Raw genomic sequence first — 18,813 nt, 5'->3', positions numbered from 1 at the left:
GAACTACGAGCCCTTCAGCGGCAGCGTATACTTCTCTTGGCAGGAACTGGGGACGCTATTTAATTCTGTTATGTTACTTTTTTTTTCAAGTCTTTCTTTGCCAAATCAGTTTTTCGGAAGCTTGCCAAGTGGAAGAAGCTTCATGGAAGGGAAATGTCATCCTTCCGACTATATCTTTTGTTGCGCTTGCGTTTCGTCGTACGACGTCAAACGGTGCGACCCCGGCTGACGACGTTTTCCCGCCTTCCTCGTCTGCGCAGAGAACCAGCCCAACATGTCGGCCACCTGCACGGCCGGCGCCTCCCCAGCGCGGGGCCCCGTCTCCGGCTGGGCGCTGCTGCTGCTGCTGCTGACACTGCCCACGACGCTGCACCAGCTCCCGCCGCTGCTGCTGTCCCTGCTGCCCCTGCCGTTGGCGGCGGCAGACGCGAGCCTGGCGGTGGCGGCGGCGGCGACGTCGACCCTGTTCCCTCGCCGTAGGATATGGTGCTAACTGTATACTCGCGGGGAGGGCGTGACGCCCCCACGGACATCATCTGCTCGCCGCCGCGCGTGGTGCCACGGCGGACAAAACAAATCCCGGGGTGTCGTCGGTGTCGCGGTCCTTCCGGGACACGTCGGCGCCGCTTTGGAGGCGCGCCCACCGACACGATGTGGGAAAGAAGAAGCGAAGTGCAGAGGTGGTGTTCTGTACCGTGTGGCGGTGCCCGAGCGTCTCCCGGCAATGCGTGGACCTTTCCTTCTCCTTCTCCTTCTTCTTCCTTCTATCTTACTTTTTTTGTTTGTTTGTTTTCCTTTCCGGCAGAACGTCACTTTGCGAGATCCTTGCGCGGGTTGGCCGCAGGTAACCTCGCTGCGGCCCAGCCAGCGTTCACTTCGTTGCCCTTGACGGCCAGCACGGCGCACGACGGAGCCACGTACACGCAGAGGAGTCGACTGACCGTCAGATGGGTCGCAGTCGGCTTCGCTTTGGACTAGCTTTAAATGCGTGTGGCTTACGCCGCTGAACGTTCTGTACCCTACGTGCTTGTTCTTTTTTTTTCTAATTATGGTTACCTGAGCCGCAAAGTATATTCACAAATCGTGGCTGAGGAACGCCTTGACAGACGCGGACAAGATACTTTTCCTTTTCACCGTGGGTTCGCGTAAACCTATATCGGTCTGTCGACAGATCGTTCGTCTAGTCTCCCGAAAACTATTGGAGTCAGACTCCCCGTCGCCTCACCGCGAACAACATGCTTAGCTAAGTTCCGAGAAGCTTCCGTTCAGGCTGCATCGCGTATTGAGCCTCGTCGTTTGTTTGTTTATGTCAAACGTGTTCCTGGATTCTCGTTGCTTTTACGGTAAGCTTTGTAACGACATGCAACCAAGAACGCACTTTTTAGGCTCCGCCAACTTTAGTATACGTATACATTAAGAATGTAGATTAGGCGATTCTACACCGACGTACTGGTCTAACCCAAAAATCAAAACTGACCCAAGCGCTGTCGCCGTGCTGGGTCTGTCGAGGCATGCTTCAGCTGTAGTTACCTGAAAAGTGGTCCTGCCGGAACCAAGAATCAGTGACTAACTGGACCTGTAGTATAGGTGTTGTTGCCGCTTCAGCAAGTACCACCGCATTGGATTTACGAAGACAAACTGCGTCAAAGTTTGCTGTTCTTGGCGAGTATGCCTCCAACTTGCGGCTATACTGGCAGCGAGGAGCTCTCCCAAGTTGATGCAACGCCCCCGGTATCTACGCATGGCCGATGGCATTTAGTTTACCGAGGTTTTCTGTTGACATTGTTATTTGCTAACGGCTAGCCGCACGTGCGTCACGCCCACCTGCAAGAGCAGGCGCTACAATGTGGCGCTCGCAGCTTGCGGAGACTTCTGGTCACGTTCCGACCGCCCCTGCATTTGTGGAAACCCCACCCTCGCCCGCATCTTACCGTGACCATCAGTCCATGGTTTTTTAAACAGCCACGCCGCATGTTTACCGACTGCTCTCATTCTGTGGTGTCCGGCGGTGCTAGTGTGTGCACCGTAAAATTCCGCCACAGTGTTGAAGTCTGCGATGGCCGTGCATTGAGCCAATCAGAGAGGGTGTAGCAGCCCTCTAGGCCAACCGGAGCAGACACAATTGCGAATTCAACAATATGGCCAAATTTAAAAAAAGAATATTGGGTTTTGCGTGCCAAAACAACGATCTGAATATGAGGCACGCCGTAGATTTCCGACCACGGAAATTTGGACCACCCTAGGTTCTTTAACGTGCACCTAAACCTAAGTACACGGGTGTTTTCGCCCCCATGGAAATGCGGCCGCCGTGGCCGGGATTCGATCCCGCGACCTCGTGCTTAGCAGCCCGACACCATAGCCACTAAACAACCACGGCAGGTATGGCGGAATTACCGTACCATACTGAAGAGATTTGCGAAACACCCGACATGGGAAGGAACGTCGGTGACCAAACAAGCAGGGCGGTTTGCTAACGGTGATAACGGGGTGGAAGCGAGAGAAGTTTCCACAACAGCCGTCTCTCACGCTTGGCTGTTCGCGAAGCACTTGGCGAGAGAACTTCTTGTCGATTTCAGCAAGCAGCGCTCAGCTTGCTTCTTTAGGGTGGTGTTCGTGTGCTGTTGTTTACACTGAGAATGTGACGTACGTGCGCCCTCAAGTTTCTCTCTCTCTCTCTCTCCCTCTCTCTCTCTCTCTCTCTCTCGTTGGTTTCCGTTTCGTGTTCTCCAAGGTCTGACGCGTCCGCCGGCGTCCCCGCGGTGTCTATGCATGCTCCCAAGCTCGCCGTAAAACTCGCTCGGTGGCCTGCGTTGTGCGCTCACCGCGAGTTGTTCAAACTTCTTCCACTGTTCGCCGGACGGGTTCTCTCCTATGCCATTCACCCAAGAAGTGAGGCGGGAAACGAAGCCGCTGAAATGGAGGCGGCAGGGAGAGGCGAGCCTTTAAGCTGGGACCTGGGCACGCGTTCGCTTCGATGTACCCCAAGTGTTATGGCCTCGCGCTATACCGTTGGTTTCGTTGTAAACTAATCCCTTGGCAACTGGCACGCGTACAGGTGGAAGAGTAACGTTGCCCGGTCTATAGTGTCTCGACATTTGAAAGTCATTGCAAATCATTACGGGCGTAGCCCGTCGCCAGCGAAGCCTCTAGTCCCGTCTTGTGCACCGTGGCACCGGAAACACCGAAGGCATGAAGCCGAAACGACATCTGAGCTCTTTTGTCACGCGTACACTCAGGTATTCCACGTTTGCGCGGTAGCGTTTGAAAGGTGTTTACTGATTTATTTATGTAACCTAAAGGCTCATTCGGGCATTACATATGGGAAGAATCAGTTACAGTAATAAAGGTGAAACAGAAAACAGCATTAGTAAGATGCAGTGACATAATTATATACTGCAAGAAAATAGATACGCACCATGCACTGAACGTAGAAATAATTACAAATTTAGGAAAAGTCAACTAGTTAATAAAAACATCATGATCAATGACTGATACAATGCCCTTAGGTAGCTTATTCCAGTGGTATATCGTCAAAAGTAGTGGTGAAAAACGATACAGATTAGTGCGTGCAAAAGAAAAAAAAATATGGGGTGGTGGTGTATATTAAATGGGTGATTTAAATGCTGAAAAAGACAATGAAAATTTGTAACCATGAAAACTGGAATGTCCTGAAAAATGGAATGCCGCTGTACAACGGCGTCGGCTCTTGCAGTTTCCTCAAATTCATCGACAACTGCGCTGCTCCCGTTTCTCCCGAGGTGACCGGCCCACTGATATTTCACAGCACATCGCCTTCAAAAAAAATGCCATCTAAACACGTTCGCCACGTCCTCGCCTCGGCTCGTCAGTGGACGCCTTCTGGACTGTCCGGTCGAAACACGCCTCTCTTGTGCACTGAGCTTACTAGAAGTTATATAACAATACGTCTCGCGGGAGCCACCGCTGAAGGAATCCTTTGTTGCTTATAGTTTCCTTTTTTTTCATACATTTCCTCGGACGAGCCCCCTCGTTACTCCCGGTTCCCCTATAGTCTTCAACTTCAGTTCAGTTGCTGCCATGAAATCCAGCAAAAAGTAAGGGAAAATGCGAATAGTTGATCTCTCCTGCTCCCTGAGGTCTTCGCTCCTCAACAGCGCTCAAAACAGGAGCCAGATAAAGTTCGCAGTCAACAAAAGCGGAAAAAGCCCGTGTCGTCAACAGATGTGCCTCCCGATCACGTGGGCTGGGAAGCCAACACGGCGCGCGATTGCGGGAATGAACCGCAGTGCGGCATTTCTGGCACGAAAACTATAAAAAACACACACACACAAGGACACTCAGGAACTCCCCGGATCTCTAGTGGTCTTGCAGCCTAGGTTTATACGTAGCGCACTCCATAAAGATTTCCTCGGCCCGAAAGATATTCGTTTGGCCGTACCTCCCTGTGGTATACTTTTTCGGTAAATACTTGATCTGTCCGTTTCCTGCTTACGTTAAAGCAAAAATATTTTAAAAAAGAAAAGAATGAAAAGGTCGAGTCGTTGTCACCGTCTGGATCGTTCTTTGTTCTAAGTGAACGGTGGAAGGAGGCACTTCGTTTTCCACTTCTCTGCGCGACACGCAGAAACACCAACGCCGTCAACAAGTGCCATCCCACTCGCTCTCATCGCAGTCAGCGCTTGGACAATTACATCTCTTCGCACTCGTATTTCTATGTTTCGCGAACTTCCACTCAAAGCAGGCGTCCGCTGTTTCCTCGTTCAAGGCCTTAGTTGGACAGCTTTCGCAACCGGCCTCTTGGGAATCTATGGAAGTTTCGCACTGAACAGAAAGTGTACGAGTGCCTTCTCGGTGTTTTATTTCTCTCTCTTCCTTGCATGCGAACCCATTAGTCGACTGTCCCAGAAGCAAGCGCGCAAGTAGCTTTGAAGGTTCTTATCACCAGCGTTCTGACTGCTTTTAAGTTCCCAGATGAGAGGCAAAGCAAATATAAAGGACGCGAACAGATACGGACGGGATGGTGAACAATGTACAAAAAAAAGGTATAAGAGATGCCAAAGCATACGACGAAAGAAATATGCGGATTTCGTGGATATAGAAAGGCGCGAAAAACAACGCACAGAGAAGAGGACAGTGCAAGCTAAAGTATTAGACTTCGGGCTGAACCCACGTGCAACTCTTAAGTACTACGCTAAGGGCTCGAGATTTGTTCAAACAGGTACTAGGAGTAAGCTTCGGTCGGCAGTTGATGCTTTCACGTCGCGCTGGGAGATTCGTTAAGAAACCTGCGACAGCGTTGGTCGCATATCTGTTGGAAGTTGGTTCTTATACTCCAGGATGAAAAAGCAGTCGCTGAGGCCACAATCAGCGCCACGGTGATCCGCTGTTACCGTTCGACCTCTCTTCGCCGTCAAAGGCGTGAAACTTGGCTCTTCCGCCTTTCACTTCGAAACAAAGAAAATCAAGAATGAAAAAAACAAAACAAGTTACAGTAGGAACGAAGTGGCCAATTATTCGTTCCAGCGTGCATTCGCAAGTTCTGGAAGACGTAACGAGGTGCCGGGTGAAAACTTTTTTTTTTTCTTCATTTATAAGTGTGGAAGACTTCGCGAGAGCAGACACCTGCCGACAGCCCGAACAGATTCGCCGAGCACGCCTAATTTACAAGAGAGCGACGAGAGAAAGACGGAACACAATTTTTCATCGTCTGCAAACAGTCCGAGCTCGAGAAAAAAAAATCTCATTTGGACGTGCAACGAAGCGAAGGATACCCGCAGGCGGAGGATAAATGGCTGCACTGTCATGCTTGCGACCGCGCTATTCCTTCTTTCTCGAGAAAAGGGCAACGTGCACCTTTCTTTTGATATTCCTAAGCGATTCCTGACGTTCATTCTTTACGCACTTTCTGGTTCCCATCGTCGACATTGTTCATATTAAAGTTTGTCAAGGAAGCTCCTCAAATGCCTTGGCTGGAACACAGAAGGAGCCTTCTCGGTGTTTTATTTCTCTCTCTTCCTTGCATGCGAACCCATTAGTCGACTGTCCCAGAAAAGTTCCACGCGATTTTTTACCCACTCTGACTGAGAAAGAGACCGCCGTTGCCAAGGGAGGATGAATTTTCCGCGGCGGTTCTTCAACAGGCGGCATGGCGTAATAAATTTAACGTGATGCTGCAGTGCTGAACGAATGAGATGGAATTCAGAAAGAGGGGAAAGCAACAAAGGCATTTCTTTTAATTAACCACGGTTCAAGGAAGCTACAGCGTACGAACGTTTTCTCTAATTGTGGTGCGCTAAAACCCGCTATCACCTCGATATCACTCGTTTTTAGGCCTAGTCGGTTCGCAGTTCTTCGTCACCGTAGCTTGAAACAGACAGACAGAAGAGCGGCGACAGGAAGTTGGCAACGTTGTACGTTGACTACGTCGACCGCAAGCTCTTACGTAGAAGTGTCAGCGCTTACTGTAGCTACGCATTTATCATCAAACAATCGGCACCGTAGAGTGAGAGAAGCAGTTAGAAACTTCCTTTAGGGTATTTTGCCTAGGCCTTAACTGACTGCCGATTTCTATTGGACGGGTCTTACGAGCCTGAAGGAGCTTACCGGTGACGCGAAGACATATGCAAGGCAACGCGCGCTCAAGGTCCCCGCTTATCTGCGCAGCCACTCACACTGCTCGCAGAAAGGTTCCACCAAACGCATTTCTACACGATTCCAAAATCTCCCGCGTATGCATATACGTACACATACCAAGTAGACCGTAGGCCTCGACGCGACTCCTCTTCGGCCCCGCCTAAAGCGCTGCCAGTGCAGGAAGGGTGATTCCCCCTTCCTGCGGCAGCCAGGGGTTTTCCACGTACCGTACTTACCGAGTCGAGCCCCCCCAAGTGACCGCGCCGCCGCATATCCTCCCTGTCTCTCTCGTCGTGGGAACGTTATTACCTGCCAGCCTTACCAGGAGGAGGAGGCACCTTATATAAAGCCGGGCAGTTGTCGGTAGGACTATACCTTCATATCTCGTACAGGGCAACGTGTTTGTTCCCCGCAGTGACACTGGCCTCCAAGCCCTGTCAGTCTTCTCCCTCTCTTCTCTCTCCCTCTCTCTCTCTCTGGCGTCCGAGCGCGAAGCTCTTTTCGTCTTCGCGTTCCTGCCTCGTGTGCGCATGCGCGGTGTGCTTGTGTAGGAAGCCTAGTGTGTGCATGTATTGGCGTAGAAAGAAATGCGGCCAAGTCGAGGCCCGCTTCTTTTGTAGTTATGTTTCTGGCCACTGTCTGGGGGTTCGATGCTCCGCTTATGCGATCTCTCCCCCTCGACTTCACGCGAGTCGGACAAAGTCCTTATGCGAAGTTCTCGCGGTTCCCGCTAGGGGGAAGTGCTGTTGAGTAGCGCGCGGTGAAAAGGCGAGAGAAAGAAATGAATATGCACGCACATGTGCTGCGTGTCGTGTCAGCGTTGTTTCTCTCCGGGCGTGTAATGGTTTTTTTTTAATGCAGTCGCCGACACAGCGGTTACGCGGCCATTCTCGAATCGTTCGTTTGGCTACTCGCAGAAGAAGCGTCGGTGCACCATGTGTAGGTAGTTTGTCGGTCATAGTGTTACACGCTGGGAAAGTGTGTCGCATACCTTAATTGTGGAGGCTCACAAAAGTTTGTGAGATGCTCCCTGGTGATCTCAGATGTCATTCTCATTACGTGGTAGCGCGCCAAGCAGCTGTAAAGATTTTGTTTTCATGATTTTTTGTTTCCTTCTTAGTCTCAAACCTTGACAAAGCATGTGCTTCTATAAAGAATGGTCCCCACGCTGTTGACCGAGGCAAATTTTCAATTGGTGCGAAGGTGAAAGCGCTAAATTGGGCATCACCCTTCGTTAACTCCACAGCTAAAAAAAGGAATTGCTGTTTTTTTTCTATATATATACATAAAAGAATCGCAACAGGAGCCCACACTTCATGAAGCTCTGGATCCGATGACTTCTTTCTACGGTGACGCGAATTTCGCTATTACTTGACGGATATTGTTCTTTATTTTAGTCAACAAGCCTTCTGTGTGTTCTTTTTAATATATGGAGTTTTTCTTTGCCGAACGCTTAGCTGACGTCACAGTGACGTCAGTTAAGTCGATGAATGCCAAGTGACATCACAAAAAATCGCTTAGAAAGTCAACGTAGCGTTCCAAGATTCGAACAGAGCGTCATGAACATTTTGCTTTAATCTCCATTCAACAAAGTTTACTTGCATTATGAGTTTTCTTATTAACTTTATGATACGAAGAGAAACATGCCGGTGCGCCATTAAACACGACATATCAATCAATCAAACATGCTGTCGAGGCCCGAAGCCGCTCATTTATCGAGTCAATCCGGGAATTTCACAAAGGGTGAGCTTATCAGGCTTACAAGGAACGTGCAGCGCCTGCCTGAGGCTGCCATAAGTTGATATTGTAGATACGTGGAATGCGAACAGGTCAATTCAAACATCAAAACGCCTAAGTACTGAACTTATTCAGTGAATTTCATATATAAGCGCGCTATCGGTGTTTCTCTGCACAGAACTGTGTGGCACATGACGTGAGCGAAATTTCTCATCAGGCACAAGGTTTTCCATTTTGATGCTTTGCTTTTTTTTTCAGTTTTGGCATCATGCGTCCCTAATTGTACGTGAGAAGTGTTGTTAGTAATACACTTTCCATTATCGGAGTTACGTGGGGAGGCAACAAAAAACAGAAAGAACAAACTCCGGGGCATTCCCGGAGGAAGGAGAGAAAGTCCAATGAAAGGAACGCTAAGGTAGCTTTGCTGTTGTACACTATACACGTTGTCGCATCCGTATAATTTTTTTTTGCTTACTTATGGGTGGAGGGGGAAGGGGGCAAGCACACGGTGCATTTCGAGGGACATATCTTACTCGTTGTACATAGAAGTATATATATATATATATATAAATATATATTATATATAAATATAAATACTATATGAAAGTATAAATAAACACGTACGAGCTATTATAGCAACGCTACTATTTACGCACACTTGTGGATCTATATAGTTGCTCCGAGACAATCGCATTAACTCTGTACCAAGCGTCGCCCTTTCTTTCAAAGGGTTCAGGGTTCTCCTCCCAAACCAAACAGGTTCCCAGTCGTCACACAGGCGGCTAAACTTGAGGCTCTCATAAAAAAAAAATAGAAAGGCAGCAGCACGACTAAACCGCGGCCGCACCCACTCTGGCTTCACAGCCGACCAAAAACCCACTGCCGGCTCGACTGAGATATGACTTGCCGCTGAAACCTGCGACGTCCAGAGGCCCTTCGTCAAAGTTTAAGAAGCAAAGTCTCGCCGCTGCTTTATTATTACATTCTTTTCTGCCACAGCGATAGCATTTCTCCACTGATAGTTAGTTTTGTGTTTGCGAAGCTTACTTGAAGCGGTACACCCAAGTAAGGAACGAGCAAAGCGATCTTTGATCTTCGAGTATGTCGTGGACACGTGCGAACAGCGCCAGCAGAATCCTGATCGTACCGGCGTGCGCACTCCTATCTAGACAGCGCTCAAAAGCTAAGCGCAGCAAGACTGTCGTATCGTGTACGACTCGTTTGCAGTGATAGGGATAACGGCATTAGCTTAATGAGCACCCCAAAGCTGGTTAGAGACAAAGATCCTTAGACCGTCATCTTTCAACATCGCTTTAAGGGGAAACGTTGCAAAAGAGAAAACTGAAAAGCAAGCAAGAGGCAGGACGTCTCTTAAGTAAACCCAAGTCGCTGTTGGCGTGGGATATGACGTCACACAGAATGGCCAGGCTAACGCTCTCCCCTTGCCGTTGCCATGTGCGCATGCGCACCTTTCACGACTCGACGCGCCGTCTAAGTAACTTTAATCAGCCAGATCAGGGTGCTCGCTTGCTGTTCTGTCTGCTGCTGTCCATGAAGCGATCATCGTTTTTCTTTTTCGCCCTTGGTTGCACGTATGCCTTTTCGTGTGACAGATCGTCGCTCAACGGTCCCCTCTGTGCTTGGAGCGCCTCGTTTTATTTCTCGCGACGTTTGAATGCAGTGGTTCCGCGTTCGGAATCTTAACAACACGTGTTAACAAAAGGCATGTACTCTGTGACCATGACGTCACGCGCGCAGGCGATGAGCCCCCTGAGAAACCTGCTTTCTGAAAAAAAAAAGCATAAAACTGTCACTGAAAGAACTTGCAAAAGCAGCCTTTGCTCCTTCGCAATATGGTGTACGTGCCATCGATCGCCGCGGTTCAGGTACACAGTGACGAACTCGCACTAACAACGTGCAAATAATATGCGCGTGAAGCTTCCGTTTTTAGCTCCGCACCGGTGTTGTGGCTTGTAAGAATACGGTTTCCTTGCCTCCAAGATTTCTGGTTCACACTTTTGCATTTTTTCCCACTTTTCTTTATTTCTTTTTCCGCGGTTAGAGATATTACACACGAGAGGCATCGGGCGAAAATGACGCGAACCAAAACACTGAGCGCCACATTGCTATCGCTTATAATACTTTCTGTGACTAGACATCTCGGAGGCACATATGAGACAGAAGGGGGTTTCATACAAGCAGCTTCACGGACCAGTGCAGACGTTAAGCATAACTTAACATCGCAAATTAAAGACGATCGCTTAAGCATCACCCACCTCTCCCTTTTTGATGGGCTCCCTGCCTTCGCATGTGACGTCATTGCTCAGTTCGGGCACGCCTCGCGCTATCTAGCATGTGTTGACCTGAGGTGTCACGAACATGTTGCCGAGCGCTAACAATATAGCGGCACATAGCATACACTAATGCCACAACGTGTTCCATCACAAATGCTTGCAAAATGTTGTTTTGCACTTTGTCGTCGTGCGTCGCTGCGCGTTAAAGATTCGCCTCGGCGAACGGAAGGTGCATTTTTTTCAGCGATCCCGTCAGTGGCCTCGTAGTCTGCGTGTGTAGGCGCCATGTGACTTATTGCACAGAGGCACCATACCATGACAATGTCACTCGCCTAACTCGACTCTCGCGGCACTTGGCGCCGACATCTGTCGTGTCGAGTTGTGTCGCATCGCGTCACATCGCGTCACGTCGCGTCAAGTCGCGTCGTACAGGCGACGCGAGGCTGTTTGGCAAGCGCCTCCTCTCGTCGGTGTACCAACGAGCTCGCAGTGTTGACTGTGCGTCGGCTTTCTTACTCCGTTGAGTGCGTACAGTGACGCGTCACTTTGGTCGCGTTGAAAAGAAAGCGGCGATTTGAGCAGAGCTGGCGCTGGATTGAGGAATCAAACGGTACGCGTTCATACCTGACCTTCTCCTGCTATCTACACGGTGAGCGTGTTCGAAAAGAACGGCTTAAAGCAAAAAAAAAAAGCGAAGACAATCGTTGAATTCACTCTCTCTATCTTTTGTACACACCGATTCATCAGCGTGCTCTTTTACGGCCGTCTCCGTCGTCGCTGTGCGAGATGAGTGGAGCGAGCGGTGGACGGCAGGCGCGCCCTTCTTGCCTTTTATTACTCTTTCGAAGCGTATACGGATCTTTATTTTCTTCGCTCTTTTTCTCTTCGCGATGTTCGTGAAAGCTTTTACTCGACCATATGCAGTTTACACGGCCACGTAGGAAGACGCGGCACCGGTGTTGCAAGGTATACGACACGGCCGGAGCCCCCCCTCCACTCACACACACACACGACGAGTCCACAAGTGTATATGTATATATATATACTGCGCCCACACTTCCAGACCGCATAGTTCCTGAAACGAAGTAAACCTTTGTAAATTAAAGCGCCCTACCGCCCGACACCCTTTCCCCGTCGATCTGCCTACTTGGCCTGAGGGTAGCAAGCACTTGAAATGCGGTATCGGGTGTGTAAGTGGTTCAAACTCGCAAACTCGCGCCGCGGGGACGAGGGGCGCAGTGCTTCACACGTTTAAGGTAGAACAACGTCTCGAAACTATAGCCCTGCCCAAGGAAAACGCACATTTTCAAAGCGGTGCCGGAACTAAGAACGATAATGGGCGGGTGGGACGCTTCTAAATGTGGCGGTATGACCAAGTGACGTCGATGGCGATGGCCATCGGGTCCAGGTGAGTCCGCCGCCTGCAGAAATTGTCAGTTGGCGTTCGAAAACGTTTCGCGAAGGGCGCGTGCTGACCTCACGTGACGGTCTCTTTTGCGAGGACTCGGCAACGCTTTTGCCATCGTCCCGTCGTTTTTGCCGGTTGTGAAAGCCTTTGTAAAACGCGTCCCTCGTCACCGTAGTGCGCGTTAGCACAGCGCACCCTTACTGAAACGGCAGCTCTTCGTCTTCGATATTAAAGTGTGTAAAAGAGAGCGTTCGCGGCGCAGCAATCAGCGATGCACGTAGAACATTACAAGGCCACGTGACGACCCAGTGGCACGCACCTATTAGCGAGTCGCACATGTATGTATCTATACCCCTGGCCGCCGGGTCACCTCGAGAAAAAAACAAGTTATTACTGGTTGTCGCCCCCGTCGAAAAGCCGTGTTAGAATCCTCCGTCTGAGCAGTAAAGCCGTCGCGTTTGCTTCGGAGAGGATTGCTGCTAATATAGCCTACTGTAGACTAAGGTCGATCGTGCGCACTTGTTGACTGCTATATGCACTGTAGCTTCTGCACACGTAGACCTCCCGGTGAGCAACGTTGCCGTATAGGGCTAGCAACGTATACCAATTCTCCGTGCTGCGATTAGTACGCCGTGCCAGGCAGTACTTCGGTCGGTGTCGTCCGGTGAGCAACCACCGTACATAACGGTGCCCCCTTTGGGAACACGCGGTTCCTGCCTGACGAAACTGGGCTCCTGGGCTTCGCCCTGTTGGAGTCGCAGAAACAACCGCTGCCAGACGTGAGTCTATCGCTGGAACATGTCAGAACGCTCTCGGACAATTATATGCACCTGCAGCCTTCGGAGGCGAAGGAACGGGGACGGCTGCAGCGATCCTGAAGCTTGTAGCGAAACAACTCAACCGTGCGTACAAGCAGTCGGGACAGAGACCTCCGCAGCTACACTAGGGTTTCCGGAAGGCTGCGGCGCGAAATAATGCCTTGTTTTTAGAGCATGCGACAAAACACTCGTTCTCGTTCTTCCCGCGTCTCCTTCGAGTTTCCCGTGTACTCCGTGCATGTCGTCGCTTCCCGACAAAGACGGACCACCTGCGTGTGTGTAGTAGATGTGTGCGTATCTTTTGCCTGCGCGGGTGAAACTTGTTGCCGGTTTGTGCGCGTGTCTTGTATAAACGTGAGCACCTGTGCCTGGACCTCCTTTCACGCACATTCTTTCTTTTCCTTGTTTTTTGCGTGTGCGTTTCACATATCGCGTTTCTCCTTCCCCATGACGTAGCAGATATGTACGTTGCATTTATTAGGCGCCGGTTTCACGGCGACGTTCAAACGTCTGGTGCAAACGGATCCGCGGAATAAGAGCGAGAACGATGCTCTTAGAGCGCCAACATCCCTCGTCGCAAACTACGGGAACAGAGGCACAAAGACAGGATCGCAAGAAAGAGTTGCGTGGACATTTTGCTCGACTTGTTTGCTTGGCGCGTTCGGCGTGTCTAACATTGGCGGGCTTCAGTGGTGGACGCACCGCTAGTCCGTCTGATGACGCTGGTCAATGACACTGGTCAGTTACGCTGGTCCACGTGAGGCGTCGATGGGTATTTGTGTAGCGCGCAGGCCTGCCTGCCTGCCTTCCCCGCACCCTCCCGTCCCCACTTGGATCCATTCTCCAAAGTAATCAAGACTGCGTGGTACAATTGCTGTTTGGTCCAATGTCTGAGTCCTTGAGCAAGATGTCTGTGGAAAGCAAGCGCCGTTTGTGGTCGTCCTCGTATGCTGACGATGCGGTTGCATAATGTCTCCGACGGGATTCCACGCTATCTGCATGGGCCAAGCGCCGAAATTTTCGCTCCTCATGTCTGCGCGCGAGTTTTTTTTTTTTTTCTGCCGGCAAAGTTGTGCACTTTAGTGTGCAACTCCTGCACAGTTCGTCGCCTGCGCCTTCTAGAAACAGTTGTTATTCTAACCCTGTTCACTGTCGAAAAAAAGCCCTGAAACTGAGTTATGTTTTGCGTGAGTGCAGATGTGCTTGTCTGTGTCAATAGTCACTCGTTTGATGTTTGCGCCCTCGAATACGACGAAAGGGGGCTCTTGAAGTACAGTTGAAAGGCAGACACCGAAGGAGAAAAAAAATATACGCTTGCCACGGGGGATTTCTGAGCAAAGGTTGTCTGTTGTCCAAACGCTGAAACAAAGTAACATTAGCCTGAACATGCACAACGGGACCGGTGTTCCTCAAAAAAGTGTGTGAGTGTGCGCTTCCTGTTCCAACAAATGTCAGCGTCCCTGAAGGCGACGTCGAGGCGAAGACTATGTCGCCATGGACTCTTTCCTTGAATTACTAATATTTTTCATTACCTGATATTTTCTTTTTTCTGCACAATAGTCCTTCATCGCTCTGCCCTTTCCTCGGAAATAAAGGAAACAAGTACACTTGTGTTGTTCCTTTCTGTCGCAGCGTCAGTCCATACGACGACGATGCTGCGGCCGAATAAACTTTTGCCGCATTCGCGCCTTTTAAACCCAAGGTTAATGAATGTGCATGCAAGCGCGTGCGTTTAAGCGTGCGTGCGCGCGCGTTTCCTTACTATAAGGGTGCATCAATTGGGCCCTCAGCAAGTTATTTTTTTACCAGCAAGATCACTCGAAGTACTTTCTTTTCACAAACAATGCTGATCTACTCGTACGCCGCCTAAGCGAGAACATCAACCACCTTTCTGGAATTATGCTTACTAGCACGCCCTTTAAACAGCGCATCGAAGAGTTGGCTTTGGTAACTGACCCTAACTAGCGCACCTTCGGAGTGATAAGCCCACGGTTCCTTTTTCAGGTTGCCCCTGGCTCCTCAGAGCATGAAGCTACTGGGCACAAAAACCCAGGTCAATAGACCAACACTCCATGCCTCAGCCAACATCGCTTAAGGAACTGGAGTGTGTCTTTAAGCCCTCGAGTTTAACTGTCACTACTAACAGCTCCTGCTGGCCACGAGGAAAGTCGCAATTGCACTACTCTAATGCAACCGCAACGCACCGTCTGCCTTCACGGAAGCGAATAATAGCCTAGCCGACACTGCCCTCACATATTCATTCCGTTCTTCGCGCAGCCTTTCAGAGGGAACGCACGTGATTTCAATAAGAAATACAAAGGCGCGAGTGGCCCTAATTACGGTGGCTCAGTGGACGCGGCGTTCTCCTGCTGAACACGATGTCGCGGGCAGAACTTCCCGCCACGGCGGCCTCGTTGCAGACGAACGCAAACTCCGGCGCTTACATTTAGGTAAACATAAATCAGAACGGGAAGTTACACATAGTTAGGGACCACCGTTTTCCGGTAAAACCCGATTTCTTGCTGAAGTTTGGCCTTTCGTAAAAGATAATAATAAATGCAGGTGTTCAAAACTAACGAATGCTGCCGACCTCGTGTGAGTGAGTGGTCCAGTATTTCACATTATTATTAATACTTGTATATTAATACGGTTACACCGGCTCCTTCTCTTTAATTTTTTTCAGAATATACGCAATTTTTTTAAATATTGCCTGTGGCAGACGGCATAATTCTAGTGCTTGAGCTAGGTTGCTCAAAGAGGCGGATATTACTTGCTCAAGAAATTGAATTGCATAATCGATTAATTAAAAATATAATTCATACACTTTCTAACTTACTTGGCGGCATTTATTGCAATTTACAAACTGTATAGCTGATGAGTTCGCAGGGCGTATCCACTTGTAACGAATGTTCAGCATGACACCAATTATGAGATCTTCATGGCCAAAGAGTGCGATGAAATAAATGGGCGTTACACTTACTTTTGTGCTTCAGTGTATAAAACCACATCTTCTTAAAAAAGTAAGTGGAACAACAGAAGATCACAACCCTGGGCCAGTTGGTAATGCATATTACACTAAGTTGAAGAGCAATAGACCGGACCAAGGGAAGCACCTGTCCCGACTGTCTCGCCGGCCTTTAGGCCCGTCTATTGCAATTCACCTAAGCAAAAATAAAAAAATAAGTGGAACAAAAGCGCATATTTACCGCAACATTGATGGCACTTATCTCGAAACCCATGCAAAAAAAATGCGGTTTTACGTGCGACAACCACCATCTGATTATGAAGCACGCCGTAGCGGGGTACTCCGGAACAATTTTGAGCACCTGGTGTTTTTGAACGTGCACCTAAATCTATGTACGCGGGTATTTTCGCATTTCGTCCCCATCGAAATGCGGCCGCCATGGCCGGTATTTCAATCCGCGACTTCATGCTCAGCAGTGATACGCCAAAGCCAATAAGCAATCACGACGGGTGAAACCCGTGCGATTCTCAGAATTCACTCAAATTGGATATACCTTGCAGACTCATCGGCTAATTTATAAATTGCAATATGTGCCGTAAAGTAACTAGCTAAAAACTTTACTGTCAAACTGCATCTCGATCTCTCGTGTAATATATATATATATATATATATATATATATATATATATATATATATATATATATATATATAGCCGTAGTTGCACCCGAAAGTAGAAACACTGATAGCGATAGCGATACATCGCAAGACTGCGTGTAGTAATTCCTTCCTAGTCTTATCGGTCTTATGAACTGCAGTAAACATTTGCTTACTAAGTAAATTATCAAGCGTGTCGTCACACGCGCACAGACAAACATGAACTGATCTCACTCGATACCGCGTAAACTCGCTGCCTCAACACTGGCGTGATGAATAGCGCAAACATTGGGGAGCGAATGCTCCTGCTGCCTCTCCGTTGAACGCGTATCCAGAACTTGACATTACGCGAGCACCAGCCCTAGCCACGCGCGAAGACAGCTCACACATGCTGTCATCAGCCATCTTAGCTCGCCCCAACTTTGCACCCGGCGGTGATTACCTCCAAGACAAAGCGCAGGCTTCACACGACCGGGCTAGAGGAAGAGACGCGCACTCACCTGCTCCCGCCTTGCGCGCGCTTTATCACGTGACCTCGAATAATAAGCGCGCATCAAGCCACTATCTTTCTCGGCGCATCCTCGCAAACTTGCCCTCTCACCCACAGCATACGACCCGCGGGACGCGATGGGATCTTATCGCACTTGGACTTTATACGAAACATAACGGCGACGCCAACGACGATGGTGGAAATTTGACTGGAGTTCCTATATAAGTGCTACCTCAATAAAGTAACCAGCCCGTATATATACCTTCTTTTCGCTTAACACTCAAGCAAAACGACGCATAAATATATTCAGCGCTGGCCAGCCTTGAGTGAATGAAAGCGCGTGTCATTTTTAGTAGCCACGTTTATGGGAATGCGGCAACGGCCCACCGCATTTAACGCATGTCGCATTCATGCAAACGGCGGTAAACAGCGGTAATTCGTTATAGGAAGCAAACGCAGCGCTTACGTCGCTCTTCATTGTGAACGGTAACTGCAGCACTGAGAAAACGTTTGCCCATCTAAGTTACGTTCATGGAATGGTTGGTAATCCGGCTAATTAGTATTTAACTAATTGTGTAGCAAGAGCGAATAGTGGGAACCAGTAAAACAGGACAAAAGACAAGGACGAAAGGCCCAGCAGGTCTAGGATGAGCACAGAAATGCTCAAAATGCCCGCGATCCTCAATAAGGACTAGCAAGATAATAAAAAGCATCATAGCTCTTCCGAAGCATGCCTGTGCGCATTACTACTGGTACTTTCTTGAAGACAAGGTCTTAGCTGACTTCACACGATTTTTGCATATGTTGAATCTGAGCGTGTTGTAGCTATTTCCCGAAAAAAAAAACGGCCCCTTCGCCCTTCCAGAGCGTCGTAGCGAGTCTTAAAATTTATCGAAATAGAACTACCAACGAAGCAAACGATAATTAGTCAAAGAGCAGATAATATCAACGGCATGCGCGCAATCAGGGCCGATGTACTCGAACATTAACCACATTGCACTATACCCCTGTAAAGGGTGCACCACCGCAGAGATACACCTGGTGAGGCAAAGCCGCCGTATGGCACACTTTAGAGAAATTCAGCCAGTTCGCTTATGGGCTCGTATGGGCTCGCGTAACATAATGGTGTCCGGAAGGTGGTTTCAGCGGTGCCAACACGATGAAACAATTAGGCGCAGAGTATGTAAATTACCAGTACGGGCGTAATTAGCGCCAATATAGGTGAAAATAACCTTGTTTTACCATAGACTATAGCGGTAGAGTATGAATAGTCTCCGGGATCGGCCCACCTGGCCTCCTGGTCAGAAAGAAAGCGTCAACCAAGTGTCGACCCTAAAGAAGACAAGGCCGGCGTAATTGTGCGTTAAAAACTATATGTATAAGGTACGAAATAGGCGAATAACGAACATGGAAAAATAAAGACAGAAATGGGCACAACAGAGATGTAACCAACATATACATTGGCTTCATCGAATCATTTCAACCACTAAAAACGTCGATCTTGACTTAACTGATCACCCAGCATTACAGACTAGCTCGTAAAATGCACCCATCTGCACACAACTCATTCGCCAAAAAACAGGAGGCGATCATGAGACAGCTTCAGAGCAATGCTTTTCCACGCCCACTCGCCTGTACGCGCCATATTCCCTAACCTCTACTTTTCCTCGTTCCCTCACTGTGGAGATCCCACTACGCTCTAGCAAGCGGTAGGGACCCGTCAGCGAAATCCCAACCTAGACGTACTTCCTAATCTATCTTACGAGCAGTGGGAAATATAGCTCTCCACCTGAGGACCAACTCCGGCTGGTAGACCGGGCGACGACGGCAGCAAT

The 18,813-nt window shown here is 49.2% G+C and overlaps 1 protein-coding gene across 2 annotated transcripts in view; it reads left to right on the top strand.

Moving 5' to 3' along the window:
- LOC135897508 (acetylcholinesterase-like) overlaps positions 1–14,476 on the top strand; it is a 121,373-nt gene extending 106,897 nt beyond the window's left edge. For both annotated transcript variants that reach the window (XM_065426158.1, XM_065426154.1), the window contains exon 5: positions 261–14,476. In XM_065426158.1, the coding sequence (XP_065282230.1) occupies positions 261–493 (233 nt within the window). In that variant the 3' untranslated portion in view covers positions 494–14,476. The remainder of the gene's footprint in view (positions 1–260) is intronic.
- Positions 14,477–18,813: the final 4,337 nt, after the last annotated feature.

Source organism: Dermacentor albipictus, chromosome 1 (genome assembly GCF_038994185.2).
Source record: "Dermacentor albipictus isolate Rhodes 1998 colony chromosome 1, USDA_Dalb.pri_finalv2, whole genome shotgun sequence".
Taxonomy (NCBI): domain Eukaryota; kingdom Metazoa; phylum Arthropoda; class Arachnida; order Ixodida; family Ixodidae; genus Dermacentor; species Dermacentor albipictus.
The sequence above is the reverse complement of the archived record's forward strand: the minus strand, read 5'-3'. Positions and strand labels throughout refer to the sequence as shown.